Consider the following 20,430-nt stretch of genomic DNA (forward strand, 5'->3'; position numbering starts at 1 on the left):
TGGTCATATCAGGAGACCTTCCACCTTTCATACCACGCCGATCCGCAAAACCCGGTCGCATTGCGCAAGGTGTTCTGGAAGACGCCCTAATGTCCGAGCAGTGGCGTTATTCCGATCGTGAAGCAAGCGATTGCGCCTAGGCGGATCGTCTCTGTAACGCGTCATTCCAGCTTGGTGCCGGAATGAGGCAAAAGGCCGTGGCGCGCGGGTGACAAACTGTAGTCCTGCTAAGGCTCTCCTTCGATGAGTCGATGAGGGGCGTCAAGGCCCTGGAAACGTTGGCGACCCTCTAGAATCGGGCAGCCTACGGCAACAGCGAGCTGATGCCCCAGCCTTCCAAGGCCTTGATCTTAACCGTTCTTCACCAACGCTTTTACACCTAGCACACCTAGCTACAGTGCCGCCATGTTAAGGTTCTCTGCGAATTCGACTCGTTGCCAATAGTTTTCATATTCTCTTACGACTCCCTCGACATCATTCCGTCTTCAACTCCGCCTTAATGTCTCAACCCATTACGCCAAGCTCTTAAAGGGTTTCGATGTATCAGCAGCACAATCGGACGGACAGCATGAGGTTCTTCCCAAGCAGCATAAGCTTACATACGCAAGAGCAGCGACCAAATTTGGGATATGTCCAGTGTGTCGTTACGATGAAGAGATGCAAACGAGAGGAAGAGAAGATGTCAATCAGGATCATCTAGGAAAGGAACTTTGGATGTATCGCCGACCCTGGAAACATCTCTATGACAACGGCCGATCAGAAGTCATCCTAACTGTTCACGGCTCCTCGATTACAGCAAAGGCATCGGTGTACTTGTCGCCACATAATCACGTAGACGGATACTTCTTACGCGACAGCGCTGGACTGGGAGCGAGATGATGGTGGTGCTTGCGATAATGCTTCACACGTGCGTCTTGACGCTTGTAGCTTTTTGCACACCCAGGCTCTTCACAATCGTACTTCCTCGGACCCTCGCTTTGCTGACTGCCGTGCTTCAGTCGTTTGTGACGGCCGAGGTTCCCCCTTGCATAAGTTCCTCGGAAATTGGCATTGCAACCGAATTCAAGGCAAAAGAGATGTTCTTCCTCTTGTGTCGAAGGCACGCGACTCATATGTGTGGGCGATAGGGACGCAGGCTTACGGATGACAATGTCATGCTGGAATCGTCGTACGTCTGTTGCACTTTATTTTGTTTAGCAGTCACTTGTTACTTGCGGTGAGCATTTACGTACTGAAAAGGGTTGTCGTGATATGGTCTATGGGAAATCTCTGCAGCCATCGCTACACCACCGCTAGTTCCCCTAGACGCCCGCCTTGGTACGGACTTGGCCGAGCCCCCTAGTCGGTATTGAGTGTGGGGTGGCTGACCATAGCTCGTTGTACAAGCATGTAGCATCGACTGACCCTCCATCCCTTCCTGGGACGCTAATGGACTCCACGTTCCGCCGAGGAATCCGGTCCCCATCCATAGCCTTTCACCATCATACCATGTTGCTATTTGGTTGTCGTGAAGGGCTGGACCGATTTCCTCAGGCTGAGTGCATGGTAGTTGGTCAGGGTTCTCAGTATGATGCCACTCTGGATTGTTCGACCTGGAATTCGTGGCGCCGGACGGCCATCCTCTGACCATGCCTTGACCATCGACATCACGATGATCTTCGTGGTACGGTATGGCAAACATTGCCTCTGGGTCTCGGGAGCTTTCGATAACTCGTGCAGATCCTGATGCTGGATGTTCATGATCGTAGCCAAACGTTGCGTGGTATCTGATGGGTAGCCTTCCCAGAACACCGAGCGCATTCGTGTTCGGAGCATAATGGCGGCACATACGAACGTTGTCCGTCCACTCTCGACCATCCGGTGCATCTTCATATGTCATTGTGCGTTTCTTGGTGTGTTGTGTCTTCTTGGTGGACGTCCTGGGTCGAGAAGACGGAGGGCGAGTGTTATGCGACACAAACACTTCAAGATTCGGAGGCATGCTAGCGAAGACTGTGCCCAGAGGCATATTCTGCCTAGCTTCGTGCGCGAGGTGTGCGTGTGTAAGGCTGGCGCTTCTAATGAAAGGTCAGTAGTTTATAACACTGTACAGGCGGCGTGTAATGAACGACGACTGGAAGGTGCTGCAAATGCGTACGTTGGCTAGCGGTCTCCTATAGCATTAAGATCTAGCAGATTCAGCGATGAGGAATGCCTCTGATGCAACAGCAGAACCTGGCGATACTTGTTTTGCTACTCCTTCTACGTCGATACCTGGAACTAGGAATACCGTTGGTTGCCTCACTTACCCTGGCTATGACACCAGCTAGTGTTAAGTTGGGCAGTGCTGACAGGCATGGAACATAAAGTCTACGAGACGAACAAGGAGCGCGTCAATAGTCCGGACGATACCTGAAGATGACGACTGCAAGACGAGTGACGTTACTCGAACGAATGAAGAGGATAAGGCGGCCCTGTAGAGCGACTTGGAGAGAGGCTTGGATCTAATCGCCTCGTTCTTGCTCTTACTGGCGGCAAGTCGTCGCTCACTGTGCCGAGGTGCCCTCAAGACGAGCCTGGTGTCGAGCTACTACTATTGCATGTCAGCAAGAAGGCGGTCACTTTCAACCCTTTCAACAAAGATTAGCAGCAGGCAAACTCATGTATAGACGGTGCCCCATGGCGAGAATGTTCGCATTGTGCCTCAGCGACAGCGCCTACGCCCTAGGCTATCTTCAGCCCCGCGTTGTGATGATCTGCAGCGAGCTGGTATGGCTGGACGAAACGTGTATCGCCCTGTTACGAGGAGTCCTGCTACTTCAGTTGCAAGGCAGACAAGCAACACAGCTTTCAAGGACCTCGAGGGTGAAGAAATCCTGGTATGAAGCAGTCGATGACAGACTTGCACCTTTGAGAGACAAGCGGCAGCCGAGGGGAAAGATCTTGCGGCGCTGAACATTACGAGTAATCATGAAGGAATGATCCAGGGATAAACAAGACCAGATCAAAATCGAGACATTACGCAGAAGACTGGCTACGCTTATAGCGCGTAGAAGATGCATTCGGCCGTCGTCGTGGCTGCATCACTATTAGCGCCTCCATTCTTCAACAGCTGCATGCAGATGCAGAACAGCAGATTACGACCCTTCTGGCCACCATAGATACATCCGAGAGCAAGGCTCCCTACTTTGAACTGGCCGATGCAACGTGATAAGACGGTAGAAGAAGCGCCTCCTTTGTCCATCTGCCACTGATGAAAAGTAGCCTGACTTTCAAAGTCACACCTATGCTCCTCACACGTTCTCAGGCCTGCAACCATGGCGGCGTCCACAGCCAATTTGGGACAAGCTGATTTCGGGGATTCTCAGGTTTTTGATCGAAGCATATTTGGAGGCCTGGTCTTTCCAAATTGTGAACCGCATGAGTACACCGGCAAGTCTCAGATGTGAAGCAGCCACCTAACTGAACACGAAAAATGGAGCGCGCATGACACTACCATCTCTCTACGGATCTACACCGCTGCAGTTCCTACAGTCCCTTGAAGGGGTGGAAGTTATGTACCTCGCAAGTGATAAGCCAGTCGTCTCTCAGCTACAGAGCCGCCACCGTCTTGATTACATGCTAGCGCAAAGCCAACAGTTTGCAGATCAGCAGCAGGGAGATCGATAGAGCCATTACGAACCCTTCCTTCAACTGAAGTGCGGGGTTTCCGGCTCCAATCATTGATTGCAGCATCGGCTATAGTGATTTCCGTTGTCTTGGAACTTGCGCGCATGCTGGACAATCTGCGTAAAGTCACACAGCTGACTTTCGTGAACAACATACAACCGCATGTACGATCTAGGGGGTCTATCCTCCGCTGCAAACCAATCATGGTAGCAGTAAGCAATGCGCTCAGTGCGCACTTCCTAGGCGCTCTCTTTGCCCGTATTACTACAACTTTTGCATTGCTCGTTGGAATCATACTTCAAAAGGGCATGATCCTGATTTCCAAGCTTCTTCAGTCTCAACAAAACGGTAAAATGGACTGGTTCCAAGCACGAGAAGCCAAGCTACTCGTGTTCAGCGATGTGGCGTTGACGCCAACAGAGTTCGGTGGGCTGTCACACAACATGGCTTTTCCATATGCACTCCTCCAGGATCGCCACCCCTCTCAGACTGCACAAAGTGTCTGCTTGGGACCTGCCCATGACGCTATCATACCTTTACCAACTCCATATTGCATGAGCACATGTCCAGACAGTCTCGTCGGATGGTGATCTTGCGCTAGGCCCTTCAAAGACTAGCGAGATCGACTCAGTGTGGGGGCCGGGAAGGCGACGGGCGTCGCGAGATCGACTCTATTGCATCACGACCGTCAGGATGGTTTGCGCGAACCGCTGTTTGGACATCGCTAAAGACATGCACAACTACCAGAAGAGAACAATGGGTGGAGTTTGTTGTCCAACAATTGAGCTCGGATGCGTGGACGCGAAAACACCGAATCGCGAAAATCACGCCTGGCAAACTACGGACGACTCCCAGCCTACCTACCCGTGTGGATCAAAGCGGAGAACCAACTTCTTCTCCTTCCCAACCATAGAAATAGCCTTCTAAGGTTTTTTGGCGCGTTGTCGTGTTCCTCGCGTCCTGATGCCATCGGTTCTATCCGGATGCCCTTTGCCTCCGAAACGGCAGAGGGAGACCTAGACTCTAGGATCCCTTCATCCTTCTTGTCATATATCTTCACAGTCGCTTGAACATGGCCCTTTTGCTCCATGAGGTCTCGCGATAGGCATGCCACGAGCGCGTCAACATCCTCCAAGGTATTGACAGCTCCAATGGTTACCCTGACTATTCCAACAGGTATTCCGTCCAGCATATCAGCCTCCGTATTGCACCGCAAGCCCGCATTGAATGCTTCGTGCAACCACTCGTCGCTCATGCCCAGAGCGCATGCAATACCTCCGGGGTTACACACATTGCCCGTACGAACATGGATCCCACTCGCTCTTAGCGACGCGCCCACGTGCCATGGGCCAACGTATGTTCCGTTGCTTGTGCGTACATTGAAGGCTATCGTTGGTCCTTGCGTTTGCGAGTGGTCATAGCTAGAGTCTTTTGACTGGTACATACGGCATACTGCCGCGCCATTGTCATGAACCATGCTCGCTAAGCGCTTGTGTAGGATTTTGGCAAGCCAACTGGCATGTTTCGAGACCTCCCCGAGCCCACCAAATAGACGGCGGTGAGTTGTTATGGCACACTTCAAAGCAAGTATATTCCGAAACGCGATTGTTCCGTCCTCTAACCGTGCATGTAGGCTCGATTCCTTGCGAACAACCCACGACTCTTTGATGCATGTTGTCATTTCCGTTGTACCACCACCGAAATATTTCCGCTTATCGAACACATGGCCGGCTGCTCTCCGAAGGATCAAGGCACCAAGATCTGGAAACCCAAAGATCTTGTAGAAGGAGAGTGTGATAAAGTCAGGGGCAAAGAGGTGGTTGCTCAGGTCGATTGGGGCCGTGGATACCAAAGCGGCTACATCGAGGAGGGAGTAAGAGTTTGGATGGTGTGATGAGAACCGGAGCTTGGTAATCCACTCCAGCGGAAGTCGCTCACCATTCATGTTCCTATCGCGGGGCAAATGTCAGTGTGGACCCTCATAGCATGCGCCAGGCTACTTACGACTGCGCCGGATACGCAAACAACACCGGCCTTCTCGACAAGGGCTCTGCGTTGAAGATACGGTTCCCACCGGCAAGCCAATCTTCTGTCTCTTCATTCGATGCGAGGCAATGGCTACGATGAGCGAGTTCGCGAACACCAACAAGGCTCGTGTGGCTATTGCGATGGTAATAGTAATCGAACCCCTCGTCTTGGCCTGAGAAGCCTTCAGTTACCAATTTGATTGCGCCAGTCGCGTTGGCGGTAAAGACAACATCGAAGTACGCTGGATTGGCATTGAACATCTTCAAAACCGCAAGCCGCGTTTGCTCTACCATTATGGCAGTCACACTTGGATTGGAAGAATCGGAGTGTGGATTGGCAAGAAGAGTAAGCTGCATCTCATTGCAGAAGGATTCGAGTAGTGACTTTGGTGCAAGGGTCGTGCCGCCATGGTCGAGGTAGGTCAGGCCTATCAACGGTCAGCAACATGTGAAGGGGACATTACAAGTCAGCATACCTTTGAGCATCGGATATTCCAACTTCCGCATACGACTGATCCGTTCGTTGTAGGCTAATCGTTCATGATCGTCGTGCCTGTATTTGCCATCACTGGCTTCCATAGGCCGTCGACGAAGGTGCTGGAAGCAAACCATCTTCCGATGGGACTTGACTTTGGATCGAGTGTTGGAACGAGTTGTATGGCCGACAATCCCAAGGAAGCAAAGCGGTGTGCTGTATGCTGTCTCAGTACGGGGTAAGCATGAACTATGAATCACACCACTGTTCCCACTGGAGACCGCAAAGACGACCGCATTTGCTTTGCCTGGTCACATCCTATCCTGGCCCCCGTCCCCCCATCGCTATCCTTGCCGATTATGGGAAGTCACAGTAACCTGCCAAAGTGCGGCACGCCTCTTTCGGGCGTAACCTTGATTAAGATCAGTGGTCTCAAGTCTCGACGCTGATCCACTGTACAATGACGAGCTTTCATGTTGGCTGTCACATACGACTCCGAGCACTATGTCCAATACGGAATAAACACTCAATGTAGTCTATACAGGTGGCTTCAAATGGCAGGAACCTGCATTCCAAGATACTATCATCAACAAATATGTTCCCTAATGGCGACTATCTGGCCCCGAGAGATTAAGATTATTGGAACTAGATGAGGCTGAGCAAACCAAAACTACATAAATATCTGAAGATGAACCTATCACTGCATAGGTGTCGTGATCGATCTCGTCTCTAAGCTTACTGCCCAGCGGGCAACGGGCGTAGAGTAGAGGGTGGTCAGCGTCGGGTAATCCTTTGCCACGCGATGCTCAATTCCAAGTGTACTTAGACAGGAAAAGTACAATGTCCATGATAGAAGAGGCCTTGAGCAATAGACTCGGCATTGTACACGTTCGGTCATAGAAGCGCCTTTCAACATCGCCTCAACGCTATCTACGACTTGTAATAGGTGTGCCTCAGTCCGCGGAGGACTAGCAACCTTCTCGCAATAGGATTCGATAACTTGGTTTGCATCTTCTGATTGCGGCACATGCGATTCCGTCTTTACCTCGGAAAGACCTCCGTCAGTAGAGTGTTGGGCTCTTTGGTGCACACACGGTTCTACCTTTCCAACCGTGCTCTGCCCCAACTACGGCAATGACAAGGCTCACAGATGGGGCGGGCCGTAGGTCCAATGATCCTGCAACTTTTGTAGGATCTTTGCGACTGTGTAAGGCTGCTCCTCGTAGAAGTACTACTGACAATTTGGTGATGCTTTACATGTCAATCTTTGTTGATACTTTTTGCAATCATTCTGGTTGTTAGTCGAAATTTCCGTCTCAACTATTGTGCTATTCTTCACTGTGACCGGCAGTGGAAGACTTCAACCTGATCTTGGATTTGCATTGGTACCCAAGCAGTCTACATGTACAGAACGGCATGTTGTGCACACCACCACAACATAATTGCGAGCGCACCCTCATTTACTGTTTGAATCACACCTTGCGAAAGTTCTGACGTTGGTAGTGGTTCCGGATCGTAAGCAAGCTATCAAATCCTAGAAGCAGAGTTCCGCAAGCCTGGTCATGTTCACGCAGTCCCACATCCATTACTCAGTCCCAAGAGCTATGCCGGCGCATCGGATCCGCACGCGACGGGAGTGTCAATGTCTAACGCGGTCCGTGTCAATGTCGCAATGACTTCCCACTGTGTTGGGGGTGTTCCGCCCCGGTGGTTCCCGCCCCAACGCTATCTAGGTACGCCTGATGCTACTGCCGGCACTTTGAGCCCTGAGCGTTTTGCAAGCGTTGTATTAGTCTTCACTATTACACATGACGCTCTGAATTTGGCATCGCAACTCGGACAACATACTACCGTTTACTTATCGGTCCCACCTATCAAGATGCGATGGTGTGGTGCCAGATAGGCTTGCATAAGTGGCTGGAGCTACACCTCATCTAGCCAGTCACCCGCTGCTCTCTAGACCTAGGTAAATTTGGAGGGAGTCTTGGCTCCTATCGAACCACCATCATTCTCCAGTTCCCTCCCTAAAATGCGGCACAGTCGTCGAGCACGCTCCAAATACGGCCCGGGCCTCGATTGATTGCTGGATGAATTGATTGATGTTCGCTGCAGATACTCCAAAAGGGCTAGACACGTCAACCAATGTGTCAGAACGGGTGTTCCCACATTGATCGACCAGCTTTGATCGCTCGTTCGTCCACACGATCTCAGCCGGCGGATGTATTGGAGCGCTTAGGCTCTGCAAGCCATCATTTTACAAACGTCTTGATAGCGGCAGCAATGTTAGTCGAGAGCCAATACGAGGTCGATTAGTAGAGAATGCGGCCCCAGCCCCGTGACGCAAGGACAGATGACTTCCCATCGGTGGGTTCTCTCGGTGTAAGGGCTCCGGAAATGGTAGGATATGCAAAGTGGCTTGAAATGCCCACATATTGTTCGGATGTGAGTACTTGACAGGTATAAAGGGCGCTTAAATAAACATGGCGCTGTCCTGGGCGCAGGAATTTATGCACAGCTGCGTTAGTATGCACCCACAACGTAGTGGTGGCACAGTTCACCGAGCCTGAACATTGATCTGGTCAGAAAGCTATCACGCAGAACGACCAGTCCTCGATGCAAGCCGAGGAGCGATATGTTGCTGTTCAGTTCTTTTGACGCACGAACAATGAAAGCTTTCGAAGCGGCGATTGGTTGACTACGGTTGTCGCTGGACTGCTATCGTAAATCTCCAAAGATTGCCGCTGCAGGCGGATCCATCCCTCCACTTCAGGTGGCTGATTCAATGTGCCGCAGGAGAACGGGTCCTGGCACACCGAGGGACAATCGGTAAAGGCGTCAAAAGGAGCCCCTTCGGGTTGGGGGCGAGCTTTCAGTCAGCGGTTGATAAAGGCTGTCCATCTCTTCTGTAGCTTAGAGCTTGATGCCGCTTTTCAACTTCTTCCACAGCCTTACTAAATGCCAAACAACTGCTGCGCACCGGATCGTTTGGCATGCCCCTCCTATGTTGCTGTGAAATCAGCCTGCGCTTTCGTTCTAGAGAGAACCCACCCTTCGCCATGGCAAGTCAGCCAAATGTATTCACAGAGCAAAGTGCATAGGTAGCGTCGTGCTACCTACGACTCATATCGTCATACCCAATCTGCCCTTCAGTCTGCCCTACTATGCGCCGCGACGAAGAATCATCCGCTACCACAGCATCACTCCAATGATGACACAAGGGCCCGTACGGATCCACTATGGCTCGTACACTGTGGCTCAGCGACCAGGAGCCGCTCCGAACACAACTCGCGGAATGGCCAAACTCGACAGGACAAGGTCACTAGGCTATACCATCTTGTTATTACTGCTGCATCACTGAAAGTGCTATTGGTCATCAAGACAATTTGAACCTTCCTGTCATCCTATAGCGGGATTCGCAACCAGCCCAAGCTAGACGCTATTGAAGCCTACCAATCGTTGGTTGGTGGCAGCGGGGCTTCGAGTAGAGCCAACCATCGCTGTCCCTTCACCGCTTCCTGCACGAGCACCGTATCCTCGCCGACGATACACAATTCGACTATTTACAATGGATTGAGCGAAGAGGCATCAGGAGATGGTGTTGGCATAAAGTCTTTGGCCTCAACAGCCAGAAAGGAGAGCCTCTCCATCATCGCAACGACTCCGTCCAATAGTGGTAATGAACGGCAGCGATGCCGTCACCAATGTAACGCGAACAAGAGGCTATCCAAAAGTGTTTCAAACAAGGTATCCGAAGGACCTCTGTGTTCGTGCTTCGCGCCGACACGCCTGTGAGTTCCTCAGCGAACACCCACCATCGCGTGTCCATACAGATGTGTACCTGCCTTATACATCACCATCAATATTGCATCTCGGCGCAAAGCACGTCCTCTCTAGCATTGCAGAGTTTTGCGTCTGATCTTAAACTCATCGTCTTACAACGGTAACTGAAAGTCTCTTTGGAGGACCTGTTGCCAGCGAGGCGCAGACAGCGATGTTCCGGGATCCGGGCACTAGCGCCATCTGTATAACCACTTCAAAGCTCCCGTAATGACCAGCTCCTGGTAGCTTCCATTACCCAGTAAGCCATACTCTTTCAGCCATCATAGGTCATCTTTTTCTTCATCATTCTGGCGTCTGTACACACTGCGAAGGGTACCTTCTAGTGTTGTCGGCTGCCAGAGTTCAGTACACCGCCAACAACTTCCTTCTCTTGCAGGCACGCATCAGCACAACAGAACTGGGGCCAGTTGAATTTTAGAAGGAGAAAAGAGTTACTGGTGTCAAAGAATCTCAACCGGCGCCCACTATGAGCAACTTGTACCCCTGGGGAAGCGGAGAATACCCGTCGAACGTTTCGTCGGACGAGAACGCTGGTGATCATGACAACATCCACGAACTGCGTCAGAATGGGTATGTGAATCCTGGGCACATCATGCGTGACAGTGCTGACGTCGATGGCAGGGCCTATCAAGCAAACCCCTCAGTGTCGGAAGTGGACCAGCGCAATGGCCAAGAATACCTAGAGAATCAAACTCATCAACACTCAGACCCTGTAGTGGATCGGGAACACCAACAGACGGATCGATACGATCATGCACCGCATTCTCCGTCGAATTATAGTCCACAACTCGGGTCCAGCTTAAGCAACACTGCCGTTTTTGACAACCCACTCCAACAGGGAGCCCAATGCGTCAACCACGGTACACATTGCCACTGCCATGGGCAGTGGTCTTGTCCAGACAACCTTCCCGAGGTCATTCCTACCTTTGCTAGCGACTCTGGCGATGTCGCGTTCGGCCACCCATGGAGCTATAGCGAACAGCGTCATGATGGCGTACGACCATTCATGCCGAGCCCAAATCTCGATGGATATTACACACAGCAGTCTCATCAGCATGATAGCCTGGGGGACAACCTAGATGCCGATTGGGTTGGGGATTTTGGTCTAGACACCGATCTGAATCTAGATAACGTTCATGGCATGGACTTTGATGCTCATTCCATGCCCGGAGGACAGGTTGAATACAAAGAAGACGGTCCGTGGTCCCCGGAAAAGCAGCTCAGTGACCAGTTCGGACTCACAGCCGCGCAATTGAGCCTACCGAAGGACATGGTTGGAGCATCTGAGACGAGCCATGCCAGCCAAAACAGTGACTGTATCTCAAACTCGGCTTCTTCAAATACAGGCTCGACCGGTGGTGCTGAGGACTTTACCTGGGGAGGGGCTAGTGTAGCGACTCTGCGCCCTGATTGTAACCAACCTGGCAGTTTGTTAGATCGTGCAAGCTTCGCGTCCAACCTGCTCGACAATAATCGCCAAGGGCAAAGGCATGGCTCTTTCATGCAGCCTACGAACTCAGCATTCGGACAACAGGGCGTTCTGATGCAACCACTTCCAGATCGAACCGCGGTGCAAGAAGGTTCTCGTAAGACGTAAGTCTTGTGCGCTTCTACCTCCATTGGCAGACGCTAACCAAAGTAGCTCATACCACTTCAACAGCCATCTTCATGTTCCCGTAGCTGAGTCGCATAGCTCCAGACCGTCTTCCCCCGCGGCCTCCACAACATCGGATGTGCTTGGCTGTCCTGACTGCCCTGCAAAGTTTTCAGGCATCTACCGTCAAGGCAATTACGGGCGACACAAGAGACAGAAACATCGTGGCCCACCAGTCCTGTTTAGTTGCGCGAATAGCGGCTGCGACAAGACTTTCCAGAGGGCCGATGCTAGGGTCAAGCACTACCGACGCCACCACCCAGAACTCCTCCAGGGTTGCCACTGATTCGAAGATGTCTGACCAAGGGAGGTGAGGCTGATCCTAATCCTATCCGGAACTTGCATGGATATAGCTGCCGATGACGATGCTTCAGCAGCTGGATCAACACCACATTGAGACGCCTTTGCACCATGGTCTTCTGCCCATGACGCGCATTGGTCGTGCCCGCGCGCAGTCTTCCTTTCGTCCTTTTTTTTTGCCTTGCACATTACAGCATGCTCTTGTTCTCCTTCCCATTCTCATTCTCATAATGCACTTCGGCGCATATACCCCATTGTTAGGTGTCTGAGGTTTTGAAAGGCAGCCCAAGCCATACAGCCTTTCGCGAACCGCATCTCCAAAAAAATCTTTCTTTGTACATTCGATTCTTCTTCCCGTATCATTTGTGTCAGCCTAGATTTCTGGGTTTCGTCTTGGCTGAGGACTTGTCTAGGTGTAGCATGCCTGCATACTGCTACGACAATTCCATGATGTATGTAACGTTTTGGGATGATGGTTTTGGTCCAGGTTTGGTGATAGTTTCGGTTTCCTATGGGGCGTTATGGGATACGTTATCATCAGCTCGAGATGCTACAAACGGATAGAGATCAAGACGGTGGATGTAGGATAGAAGGGCGAGCATCGGCAGACCAAGATTGTCGTCGGTTGAATCGTTTCAAGAATCGATAGGTTTCCCGAAGAGGCATAATGAACACGCTGGTTTGTAACGATTTCGTACTCGAGATGTTTGGCAATGATGGCGGTGAAGGTACGAGGTTCGAAGAAGGAGAGGTGGAGTCTGAGCCCGAGCATCAGTCCTGCTGAAGGTCCGCTGCTAAGGAGCTCCGGCACGGTCCCAGCACACTAGTTCTTCGCTAGTAGTATTGGATGTCCCGGACGATCGACGCCTCCAGACGTCTACTAGATCGTGAGCATCGTTAGCGGCTCGTCGCCTCGATCCAACATTGCTTCTTTCCACATGGCTTTGCTACTCTTCTTCGAGCAATACTGACAGCCCCTAGCGTGCTCACCTGAATATCCGCCCCAGGTAGCAACTAGCAAACAATATAGGTGCGGCATCTGCAAGGAGAGGATAACATTGTCATTAGTTACGATGATAGACTTGTTGTTGTGCAAGCCGAGTTTATGCGTCGTGTCTCATGATGTGGAGGGTGTGAAACTTGGAGGAAATTGAAGTCTTTCCGATCTCTGGCACCCGTGACCACTGTCTTGGCAAGCCCTCCCCAACGGTGAGGTCTGATACAACGTCCTCCAGCACGCGCACCCAATAATCCAATGTTGTGGAAGGGGTATCATCGTTCAGATCCCGGGCACGAGAACGTGTGGGTTACCCGGTATCTCAGCTGTCCAATAGCCTGTCTCAATATTCTCTCAACAGAGAAGTAGCGGGTCCGAACATTCTGTACACCGCCGCACAGTTGCGTCGACTCATCATTTTCACATATCTGTTGGCTAGTAGTGGACATGATTGGCACGCGATGGAAGCCACAGTAGGCACCTTCTGTGCTGATGGTGTGTAAGAACTGACCGTTCGTAGCAAGTCATCTCTATAGGCAAAGCCCAGATCTTTCCGCCTAGAAAGCCATCATGTCAGGATGAAGGATTAACCGATCACTCCGTAGAAGCCGTCGCCCCTATGCACTCCAGGCGACATTGAAAACTATCTTGTGATGATTCTACGCCAGGTTTGCCATACTCATCAGAATAAGTAGCCATTCGGATATGGGGGGATGCTCGTAACAATTGCATTGTTTCTGTGGGTGCCTCACCGATATGTCGGATTCGAATGGAATTGAAGGCTAGTGGCAAGACCTGCATGCTCGCATGATAGCCACAAAGCGACGCGTCGCAGCTGCTAACTTTTCAAAATCTACATCCGCGCCACAACGAAACGCGTTTTGACTCTAACCAAAGACAGTAAGCGTGCCTAGATCGCTCAGCCTTGTCGGCCCTCCCGTGAGCCTTCGCGCGATTCTACAACACGACTATTCAAGCTACGCCGTTCTAAGCATTGCGTACTGCTGAATTATGAAGTTGATTCCCTCGACTCATATAGCACAATTGCTATGTACGCTACCATAATACCATGACTTTCACGACACCTCGAAGCCCTCAATATCGCCCTTCGCATCGTATTCGCGGACTATGCGCTCGTACATAGCGATACCACCTCCGTGCAGTACCCTTCGCATGGCCTGCCTCCGCTTCTCAGGATCGCCTCCAGCAAGGCGCAACGTAGCGCCCTCATGATTAAAGTAGCCCGGCGTGCACGCTATCACGACAGAGTACCACAGGGACCACTTCTCGATCTCGTCCACCCACGCATCCTCAGCCTGTTTGGTCGGTTCGATGACAAGCTTTGTAGGGTCCGGAGCCCGGCGAGCGGCCTCCTTCAATACATTGGCGAGATGGGTGGACTCGATGTCGTAGACGGCAGTGAGATTTGGCGAGCCAGCTCCATTGCCGAGACCAGGATAAAGTAGGTTGGGGAAGCCATTTGTGGCGATGCCATGCATCGTACCAAAATCGGCAGAGCCATACTTGTCCTTGAGACGGCGGCCATTGCGGCCAATAACGGGTATGCCAAAGAGCTCTGCAGGTGCTGCGTCTGCACCCGTTGCTAGCAGGAAACCCGTGGCGAGAATCAGCACATCCAGCTCGTACTCGACTCCGTTGGCGACGAGACCCCGCGGCGTGCACCGCTCCACACCCTTGCCATCCGTGTCCACGAGTGTAACATTCTCCTGGTTGAAGGCGGTCAGATATCCGTCTTGGAACGTGGGCCGTTTGCACCACATCGGATACCATGGCTGTAGCTTCTCTGCCGCGACTGGGTCCTTCACTACAGTGTTCCGCACGTGTGCTCGCGCTTGCTCTGCTAGTGGCACATCCATCTCATACAGCGCACGAGCGTGTTCTGCTACGTTGTCGGGCGTGACAAGTTTCGGGCCTCCAATGAAGCCCGCAAAACCGCGCGCCATTTGTGTCCAGCCGTCGCCGACGAGGTCCGGATGATCCACCGAATGCTTCTGACCGTCGAAAAAAGTGTCAAAGTTAAGTCGGCGAGCGCGTTGCCAGCCGGGCCCCGTCGCCACGTCGCGTGTCCATGTGCTATCGTCCGTGGCCTGCTGGCGGCGCGGCACACAGTACGAAGGCGTGCGCTGGAAGGCATATGTATGACCAGCCCAGCGTGCTACCTGTGGTATTACCTGCACCGCTGTTGCGCCTGTACCGATGACGCCGACGCGCTTGCCCTTCAGTTTTGAGAGAGTAACATCTGTTGGCGAGCCACCAGTGCAGTCAAAGTCCCAGCGTGCTGTGTGGAAAACCGGAATGTTGGCGCGAAGTTCGTCGAAGCCCTCGAGCTTGGGCATTCTTGGCTCTGTGAAGATGGTGCTAGCTGGAATTAAGAACTGTGTTAAGATGGTCATTTCCTCGCCGTTGCTGTGCTCTTTGCGCATGCGGACTACCCATCGTCTTTGCTCCTCGTCCCATGTCGCACTGAGCATCCGTGTCGAGAATTGTCCGCGCAGACCATAGTGCGACGCCACGCGGTCGCAGTGTTCACGAATCTCGTTGCCTGATGCGTACTTCTGTTTGGGCACATAGCCAGTTTCCTCGAGAAAAGGCATGTAAATGTAGCTCTCCACATCACATTGCAGGCCAGGGTAGCGGTTCCAGTACCATGTTCCACCAAAACCGCCCGCCACGTCCACTAGGTATATGCCTTTCGCTGAGAAGCCTGCTTCTACTAGTCGTCCTCCTGCCAGTAGCCCTGCATGACCTGCGCCGATGATGAGAAACTGGATGTTGTCGCCGTCCTTGAGTGGGCCGTCTTCCCGGTGCGCATATTGTAACCATGGGTCATCGGCGAGCGGCTTATCATCTTTGCTGGGAAGACGTGTGTACTGCTGAAATCCGTCGGGTCGCAGTCGCTTGTCGCGCTCCTGCGCGTATCGGGCTTGTAGTTCGGCGGCGTTGAGCGTTGCCATTTGTGCTTCCTGTCTGTTCTACTGCAGAGGGAAACTATGAGTAACGAGTCCGTAATTCTGAATGATTGGCTTTACACCAGAGTACACAATTTTATGTCAATCGACAATCCCAGCCTTTTATCGCGCCGCTGCTTCCCATCTTAATGCCCTGCTCCAACCTACTCCTTTTCATCTGCCGTGTCTGTTTCTCCCTCATCCGAGCCGGCTTGCCCGGCAACGTAGCGAGGGTAATCTTGCCATGGTGTCGCGTTCTTGTGGTGTCGGATCCCGACTTTAACCAAAATGGTCCGATCTCGTGTGGGGGCGCGAGTGAACATCAACGGTGGATTTTGGCGCTATAGTCTGCCTAGGAACGACTCCCTCCCCGCCTCATTCAAGAAGCTTGTAATCGCGATTAGGTCATCAGATCTATAGACGACCCTAAGCCAACATACGAACCTGCAGCTTTGCGGCCCCACGACCTATCAAACAGGCTCATCGTTGGCCGCAGGAGGATGATCAGCCTCACGCCCCTGACAGGAGGACATTCTCACAAGAAATTGCTTCCATCAAGTCTTCATAGGTAAGGCTCTAGACATGAGCTCTGACGATGGATTGGAAACTAAAAGCTACATTTCAGTCAGCGGGAATCCGGCAAGAGAACAGTAGATTCTGTAGCAGAGATGCAACGTACCTATGTCTCTTCTCAACATTGTACAACAAATGCACCGATTAACCCCAAACTCCCCGATAAGCCCCTTGCATGCCTAGTACGTGACGTGTTGACGCACCAATAACTTAGCGGTGAATTCTAACCCAAGAGCCTAAAAGCCTACAAATCCCATACAGCTTAAGAAGTGCTTAGCAGTCAAAGGGTAGAGAGATCCAGAGGAAACTCGTTTCGAGTCTTGTCTGCTCCTGAACTACATTGAACTCCACGCATCGTAGTTGAGCTACACACGACATGTCGACCCTACGCACTATCGTGGAGACGGCGCCTGCCAAACTCTCGTCAATCTCGTCAAGGCCTAAAGATGCGGCACCAAAAGCTTCCTGGGGACCTTACCTGGAGCTCACACGCTTCAGCAAGCCCGCCGGACTTTTGGGCGTCTACTTCCCCTACTTCATTGGCTTCCTCTACTCAGTCAACTTGACCAACCCGAAAGCCCTCTCTCCAGCCGACTGGACCAGGCTGAGCGCTGTCTTCCTGCTCGACGGCCTCATCTTACGCAGCTTCGGCTGCGCGTGGAACGACACTGTCGACCAAGACCTCGATCGACAAGTCGAGCGCTGCAAGAAGCGGCCGCTCGCCCGCGGTGCCCTATCGACACCGGACGCCCTCTTCACGACTCTCGTCCTCGCCATCTCGCGCCACGTCCTGTTTTACGCTACACTGCCAGCCCGAGCTGGTCAGCAGGCACTCCTCACAACTATCCTTGCCCTCTTCTATCCCTTCATGAAGCGCTTCGGCAACTTCCCACAGCTCTGCCTGGGTGCGGGCGTGGGCTGGGCGGTCTTCTTGGTTGACGCTGCCGTCGTTGACGGACCTTACCCAGCTGCGCCGGTTCCCATGCTCGATATCGAGGATCGCAGCAAAGCTATGATGGCTATGTGGGCCTGTCAAACTCTCTTTAACATCACTTATGATACGGTTTACGCCTTCCAAGACATCAGAGATGACCTCAACGCCGGTGTGGGCTCGTTGGCTATTGCCGTGCGTCGCTACCCTAAGGTGTTTCTGCTATCGATCGCAAGCGCCATGGCCGGCTTCTTGTGGGCCACCGTGTCGTGGGGTGGTCTCACGCGCGGCCCGTTCCAGGTTGGTGCCAGTGTATCTTCTTTTGCCGCATTATTCATGTTGGCCCGGCTCGACGTGTGGGATCCAAAAGCGTGTAGGAACTTCTTCGTGTACAGTCAGTGGTGGGTCAGTGGGGTATTGGTGACTGGTTTGGTGGGTGAGCTGCTGATGGCAAAGATGTAAATTTGAGAGTCGCCAACGTGAAAGACTCTTGGTCGAACCGTTAAGAAGACTCATCCTGTGACAGGACATGGCACTGTAAGGATGCAAAGATGACGAGCCATTTGCGGCTTTATCAGCTCCTATACATGGATACGAGAATAGCCTTCTAGATAAGGGTATCTCGAGAATAACGAACTTATGACAGAATATGGGGTAGTCAAGGTGATCGATAGCTTCTGTTTAACATAGAACAATACAAATTGATTCAGACCATTGAAAGTCTAGGCACCTCTGGTTTCCATGGAAAGCGGATGACTAGTAATCTGAGTCGCGCATCAAGCAGTATGGATAGACAAGCAGAGGTGTCTGAGTATGCAATCCCAAATGTAAATACCTAGGTACCCCTCTGATTGCTCACGGTGAGCACCGAAAGTAGGAAATTGAAACTCGAGGAGATTGTTACAGGTTATCGGAGAAGACGCGTTCTACACAGTATGTCAAGTGAATACTGTGACTGTTGTCTACGTGAAGCCGTTTTAGGACTACAGCCTGCCGTCGTCCCGTTAGTGTTGTTATCCGAGCGTTGTGTGTTGCCTGATTGTTTCTGATGACCGACGTCGTGATGTAGTGCATTATTTGTTTGACAAGAATACACATCGTATTAAAGTACTTCACAAAGCTGTCACCACGAGCAAATTGAATTGAAGTAGGAAATATAGCCCAGTTCGAGAGGAAGCTATTTGAGTATATATACAATATCTATGCAGAGCGGCAAGTGAACGGCTTATGCGCGGTCCCAGTTGTGGTAAGTTTGATTATGTCCGCAATCGTTGCGTAGGATCCGGCGCCCAGCGTTGTGATCCCAATGATGAACGCCAACAAGCAGGCCGCGCTCATCAACAGATTTTCTCTCGCAAAGGGGCTGCCCTTGCGCAGGAGACGGTACCACATCACTGCGGGAATCCAGAATGAGAAGCCGGAGACAAACAGCGCAGAGGCGAGGGATAGCAGGTCAGAAAATATAGGAATAGCTTCGGCAATAACCCACGCAATGATGGTGAAAATGGCGACCAGTACAATCCAGGAAGCCCAACCGGCGACTGTGTTGATATACTTCAACACCGAGTTCTTGAACATACGGCCGTGGATATAGCGCAGGGCGACGGTAGTGTTGATGCTACCGGAAATGAAGATGACAGGAAGCGCAATGCCAAATGCGATTTTCGAGACGAGCGTACCAGCAGAGAGGAGTGCTGGGGAATCGACATCTTTGCCAATGAAAGCGTAGCACAACGCTCCGGTAAGCGTGTAGATGCAGATTTGAATGACGCCAGATGCCCAAATAGATTTCATATATTCTTGTGGCGTATGCATTTCGTCCATGAAGCTGAATTGTCCGATGGCAAAGCTGAAAGCGAAGATGATGTTGGAGACAGCGACGAAGGCTTCAGAAAAAGTCAAGTCTTCTTTGGGCCAGGCAGACCAGTCAACAGCAGACATGCCGCCAGCCTTGTCACCAGCTTGGACACCGGTTGCGATGATGGTGATGCCGATTGCGATTAGGATGGAGGCAAAATCGATGTATCCAAGGATGGCGACTTCGGAGAAGGAGGGCGGAATGGCGAGAATGAGCAAGATGATGGCGGAAACAGCAGAGAACACGATGGAACAGACATGGCCACCGTTAATGTTGATGAGCGCAATACTGCCGGTCAACGCGTGCGAACCAACAACCATGACGAGCTCGAGCACCAGCGCAGCACCGAAGAGTTCGTAGCCGAAACGGCCGAGCAGAAGGCGGCCTGCATCGGCGTAGGACGCGACCTCTGGGAACTTCAGCTTCACCTGGCCAACAATGTAGCTGGTAAAGATGGCAACGCAGCCAAGTCCGACAGTGAGCAGAACGCCTGGAAACATGCCGAGAGTTGCGTAGGCCTGGGGCAAAGAAAGCGCGCCAAGGGCGATGGCCTCAACGATGGTGACAACTGCGAGGCGCTTCCATCCCAGACGATGGAAGTGAGCATCTCCGTCTTTGGCGATTTGTTTGGCACGTTGCGAGTCCCAGACCTCGCCCTCGCCGAATAGTTGGTTGTCGGCTAGATTAGAATCGTCATCGTTCTTGTCGTTCTTGCGTCGTGTCGACGAGATGTGGTCGGACATGTCGAGCTTGAAAGGAGAGAAGGTGACAGATGATGGCAATGAGGTATCAAAGAGATGTTCAGCTCAGATTTCAAGTAGCATAAGTGATGAAATGAATAAGAGCAGACCAGGAAACTGAATAAGACACCAGTCCTTCTCCACATAGTGCAAGATGCCCCATGGTACATATATGAAGGCAGATTCCCCGCAAGCTCGCCAAAAGTAATGGAATTGACACAACTAACAGGATATCGTTATCTCGACACGTGGAGACCCAGCGCACAGGTCGGCATCGCCTTCCAGCGGTGCAGAGTCTGAGCGCGCCGCTTGCTGCTCACGATGTTCTGAAGGTGTAACGTGAAGTATTCGGGAAGCATTCGGGAAGCATTCGGCCTGACTAGGCGTGCAGATCCTTGCCGAGCATCGCGTTGGTCTT

At 52.0% G+C, this 20,430-nt stretch overlaps 6 protein-coding genes across 6 annotated transcripts; 2 read left to right on the forward strand and 4 right to left on the reverse strand.

The window, feature by feature from the left end:
• Positions 1-1,425: 1,425 nt before the first annotated feature.
• Positions 1,426-2,008, reverse strand: GT037_005297 (uncharacterized protein; the record flags this gene model as incomplete). The annotated part of the gene is made up of 2 exons (XM_038930344.1): positions 1,426-1,433; positions 1,480-2,008. 2 exons carry the CDS (start codon positions 2,006-2,008, stop codon positions 1,426-1,428), a joined length of 537 nt encoding a protein of 178 aa, XP_038787294.1.
• A 2,496-nt stretch (positions 2,009-4,504) lies between these two features.
• Positions 4,505-6,287, reverse strand: GT037_005298 (molybdenum cofactor sulfurase; the record flags this gene model as incomplete). The annotated part of the gene is made up of 3 exons (XM_038930345.1): positions 4,505-5,597; positions 5,653-6,103; positions 6,152-6,287. The coding sequence occupies 3 exons, from the start codon at positions 6,285-6,287 to the stop codon at positions 4,505-4,507; spliced, it is 1,680 nt and encodes a 559-aa protein (XP_038787295.1).
• Positions 6,288-10,456: 4,169 nt separating this feature from the next.
• Positions 10,457-11,930, forward strand: GT037_005299 (uncharacterized protein; the record flags this gene model as incomplete). Its single annotated transcript, XM_038930346.1, has 3 exons — positions 10,457-10,560; positions 10,612-11,583; positions 11,633-11,930. 3 exons carry the CDS (start codon positions 10,457-10,459, stop codon positions 11,928-11,930), a joined length of 1,374 nt encoding a protein of 457 aa, XP_038787296.1.
• Positions 11,931-14,017: 2,087 nt separating this feature from the next.
• On the reverse strand, positions 14,018-15,916 carry GT037_005300 (flavin-binding monooxygenase-like family protein; the record flags this gene model as incomplete). The annotated part of the gene is made up of 1 exon (XM_038930347.1): positions 14,018-15,916. The coding sequence occupies one exon, from the start codon at positions 15,914-15,916 to the stop codon at positions 14,018-14,020; it is 1,899 nt and encodes a 632-aa protein (XP_038787297.1).
• A 943-nt stretch (positions 15,917-16,859) lies between these two features.
• On the forward strand, positions 16,860-17,876 carry GT037_005301 (prenyltransferase family; the record flags this gene model as incomplete). Its single annotated transcript, XM_038930348.1, has 1 exon — positions 16,860-17,876. The coding sequence occupies one exon, from the start codon at positions 16,860-16,862 to the stop codon at positions 17,874-17,876; it is 1,017 nt and encodes a 338-aa protein (XP_038787298.1).
• Positions 17,877-18,614: 738 nt separating this feature from the next.
• Positions 18,615-20,015, reverse strand: GT037_005302 (integral component of membrane; the record flags this gene model as incomplete). Its single annotated transcript, XM_038930349.1, has 1 exon — positions 18,615-20,015. The coding sequence occupies one exon, from the start codon at positions 20,013-20,015 to the stop codon at positions 18,615-18,617; it is 1,401 nt and encodes a 466-aa protein (XP_038787299.1).
• Between the last annotated feature and the right edge of the window lie 415 nt (positions 20,016-20,430).

Source organism: Alternaria burnsii (genome assembly GCF_013036055.1).
Source record: "Alternaria burnsii strain CBS107.38 chromosome Unknown 740, whole genome shotgun sequence".
Taxonomy (NCBI): Eukaryota; Fungi; Ascomycota; class Dothideomycetes; order Pleosporales; family Pleosporaceae; genus Alternaria; species Alternaria burnsii.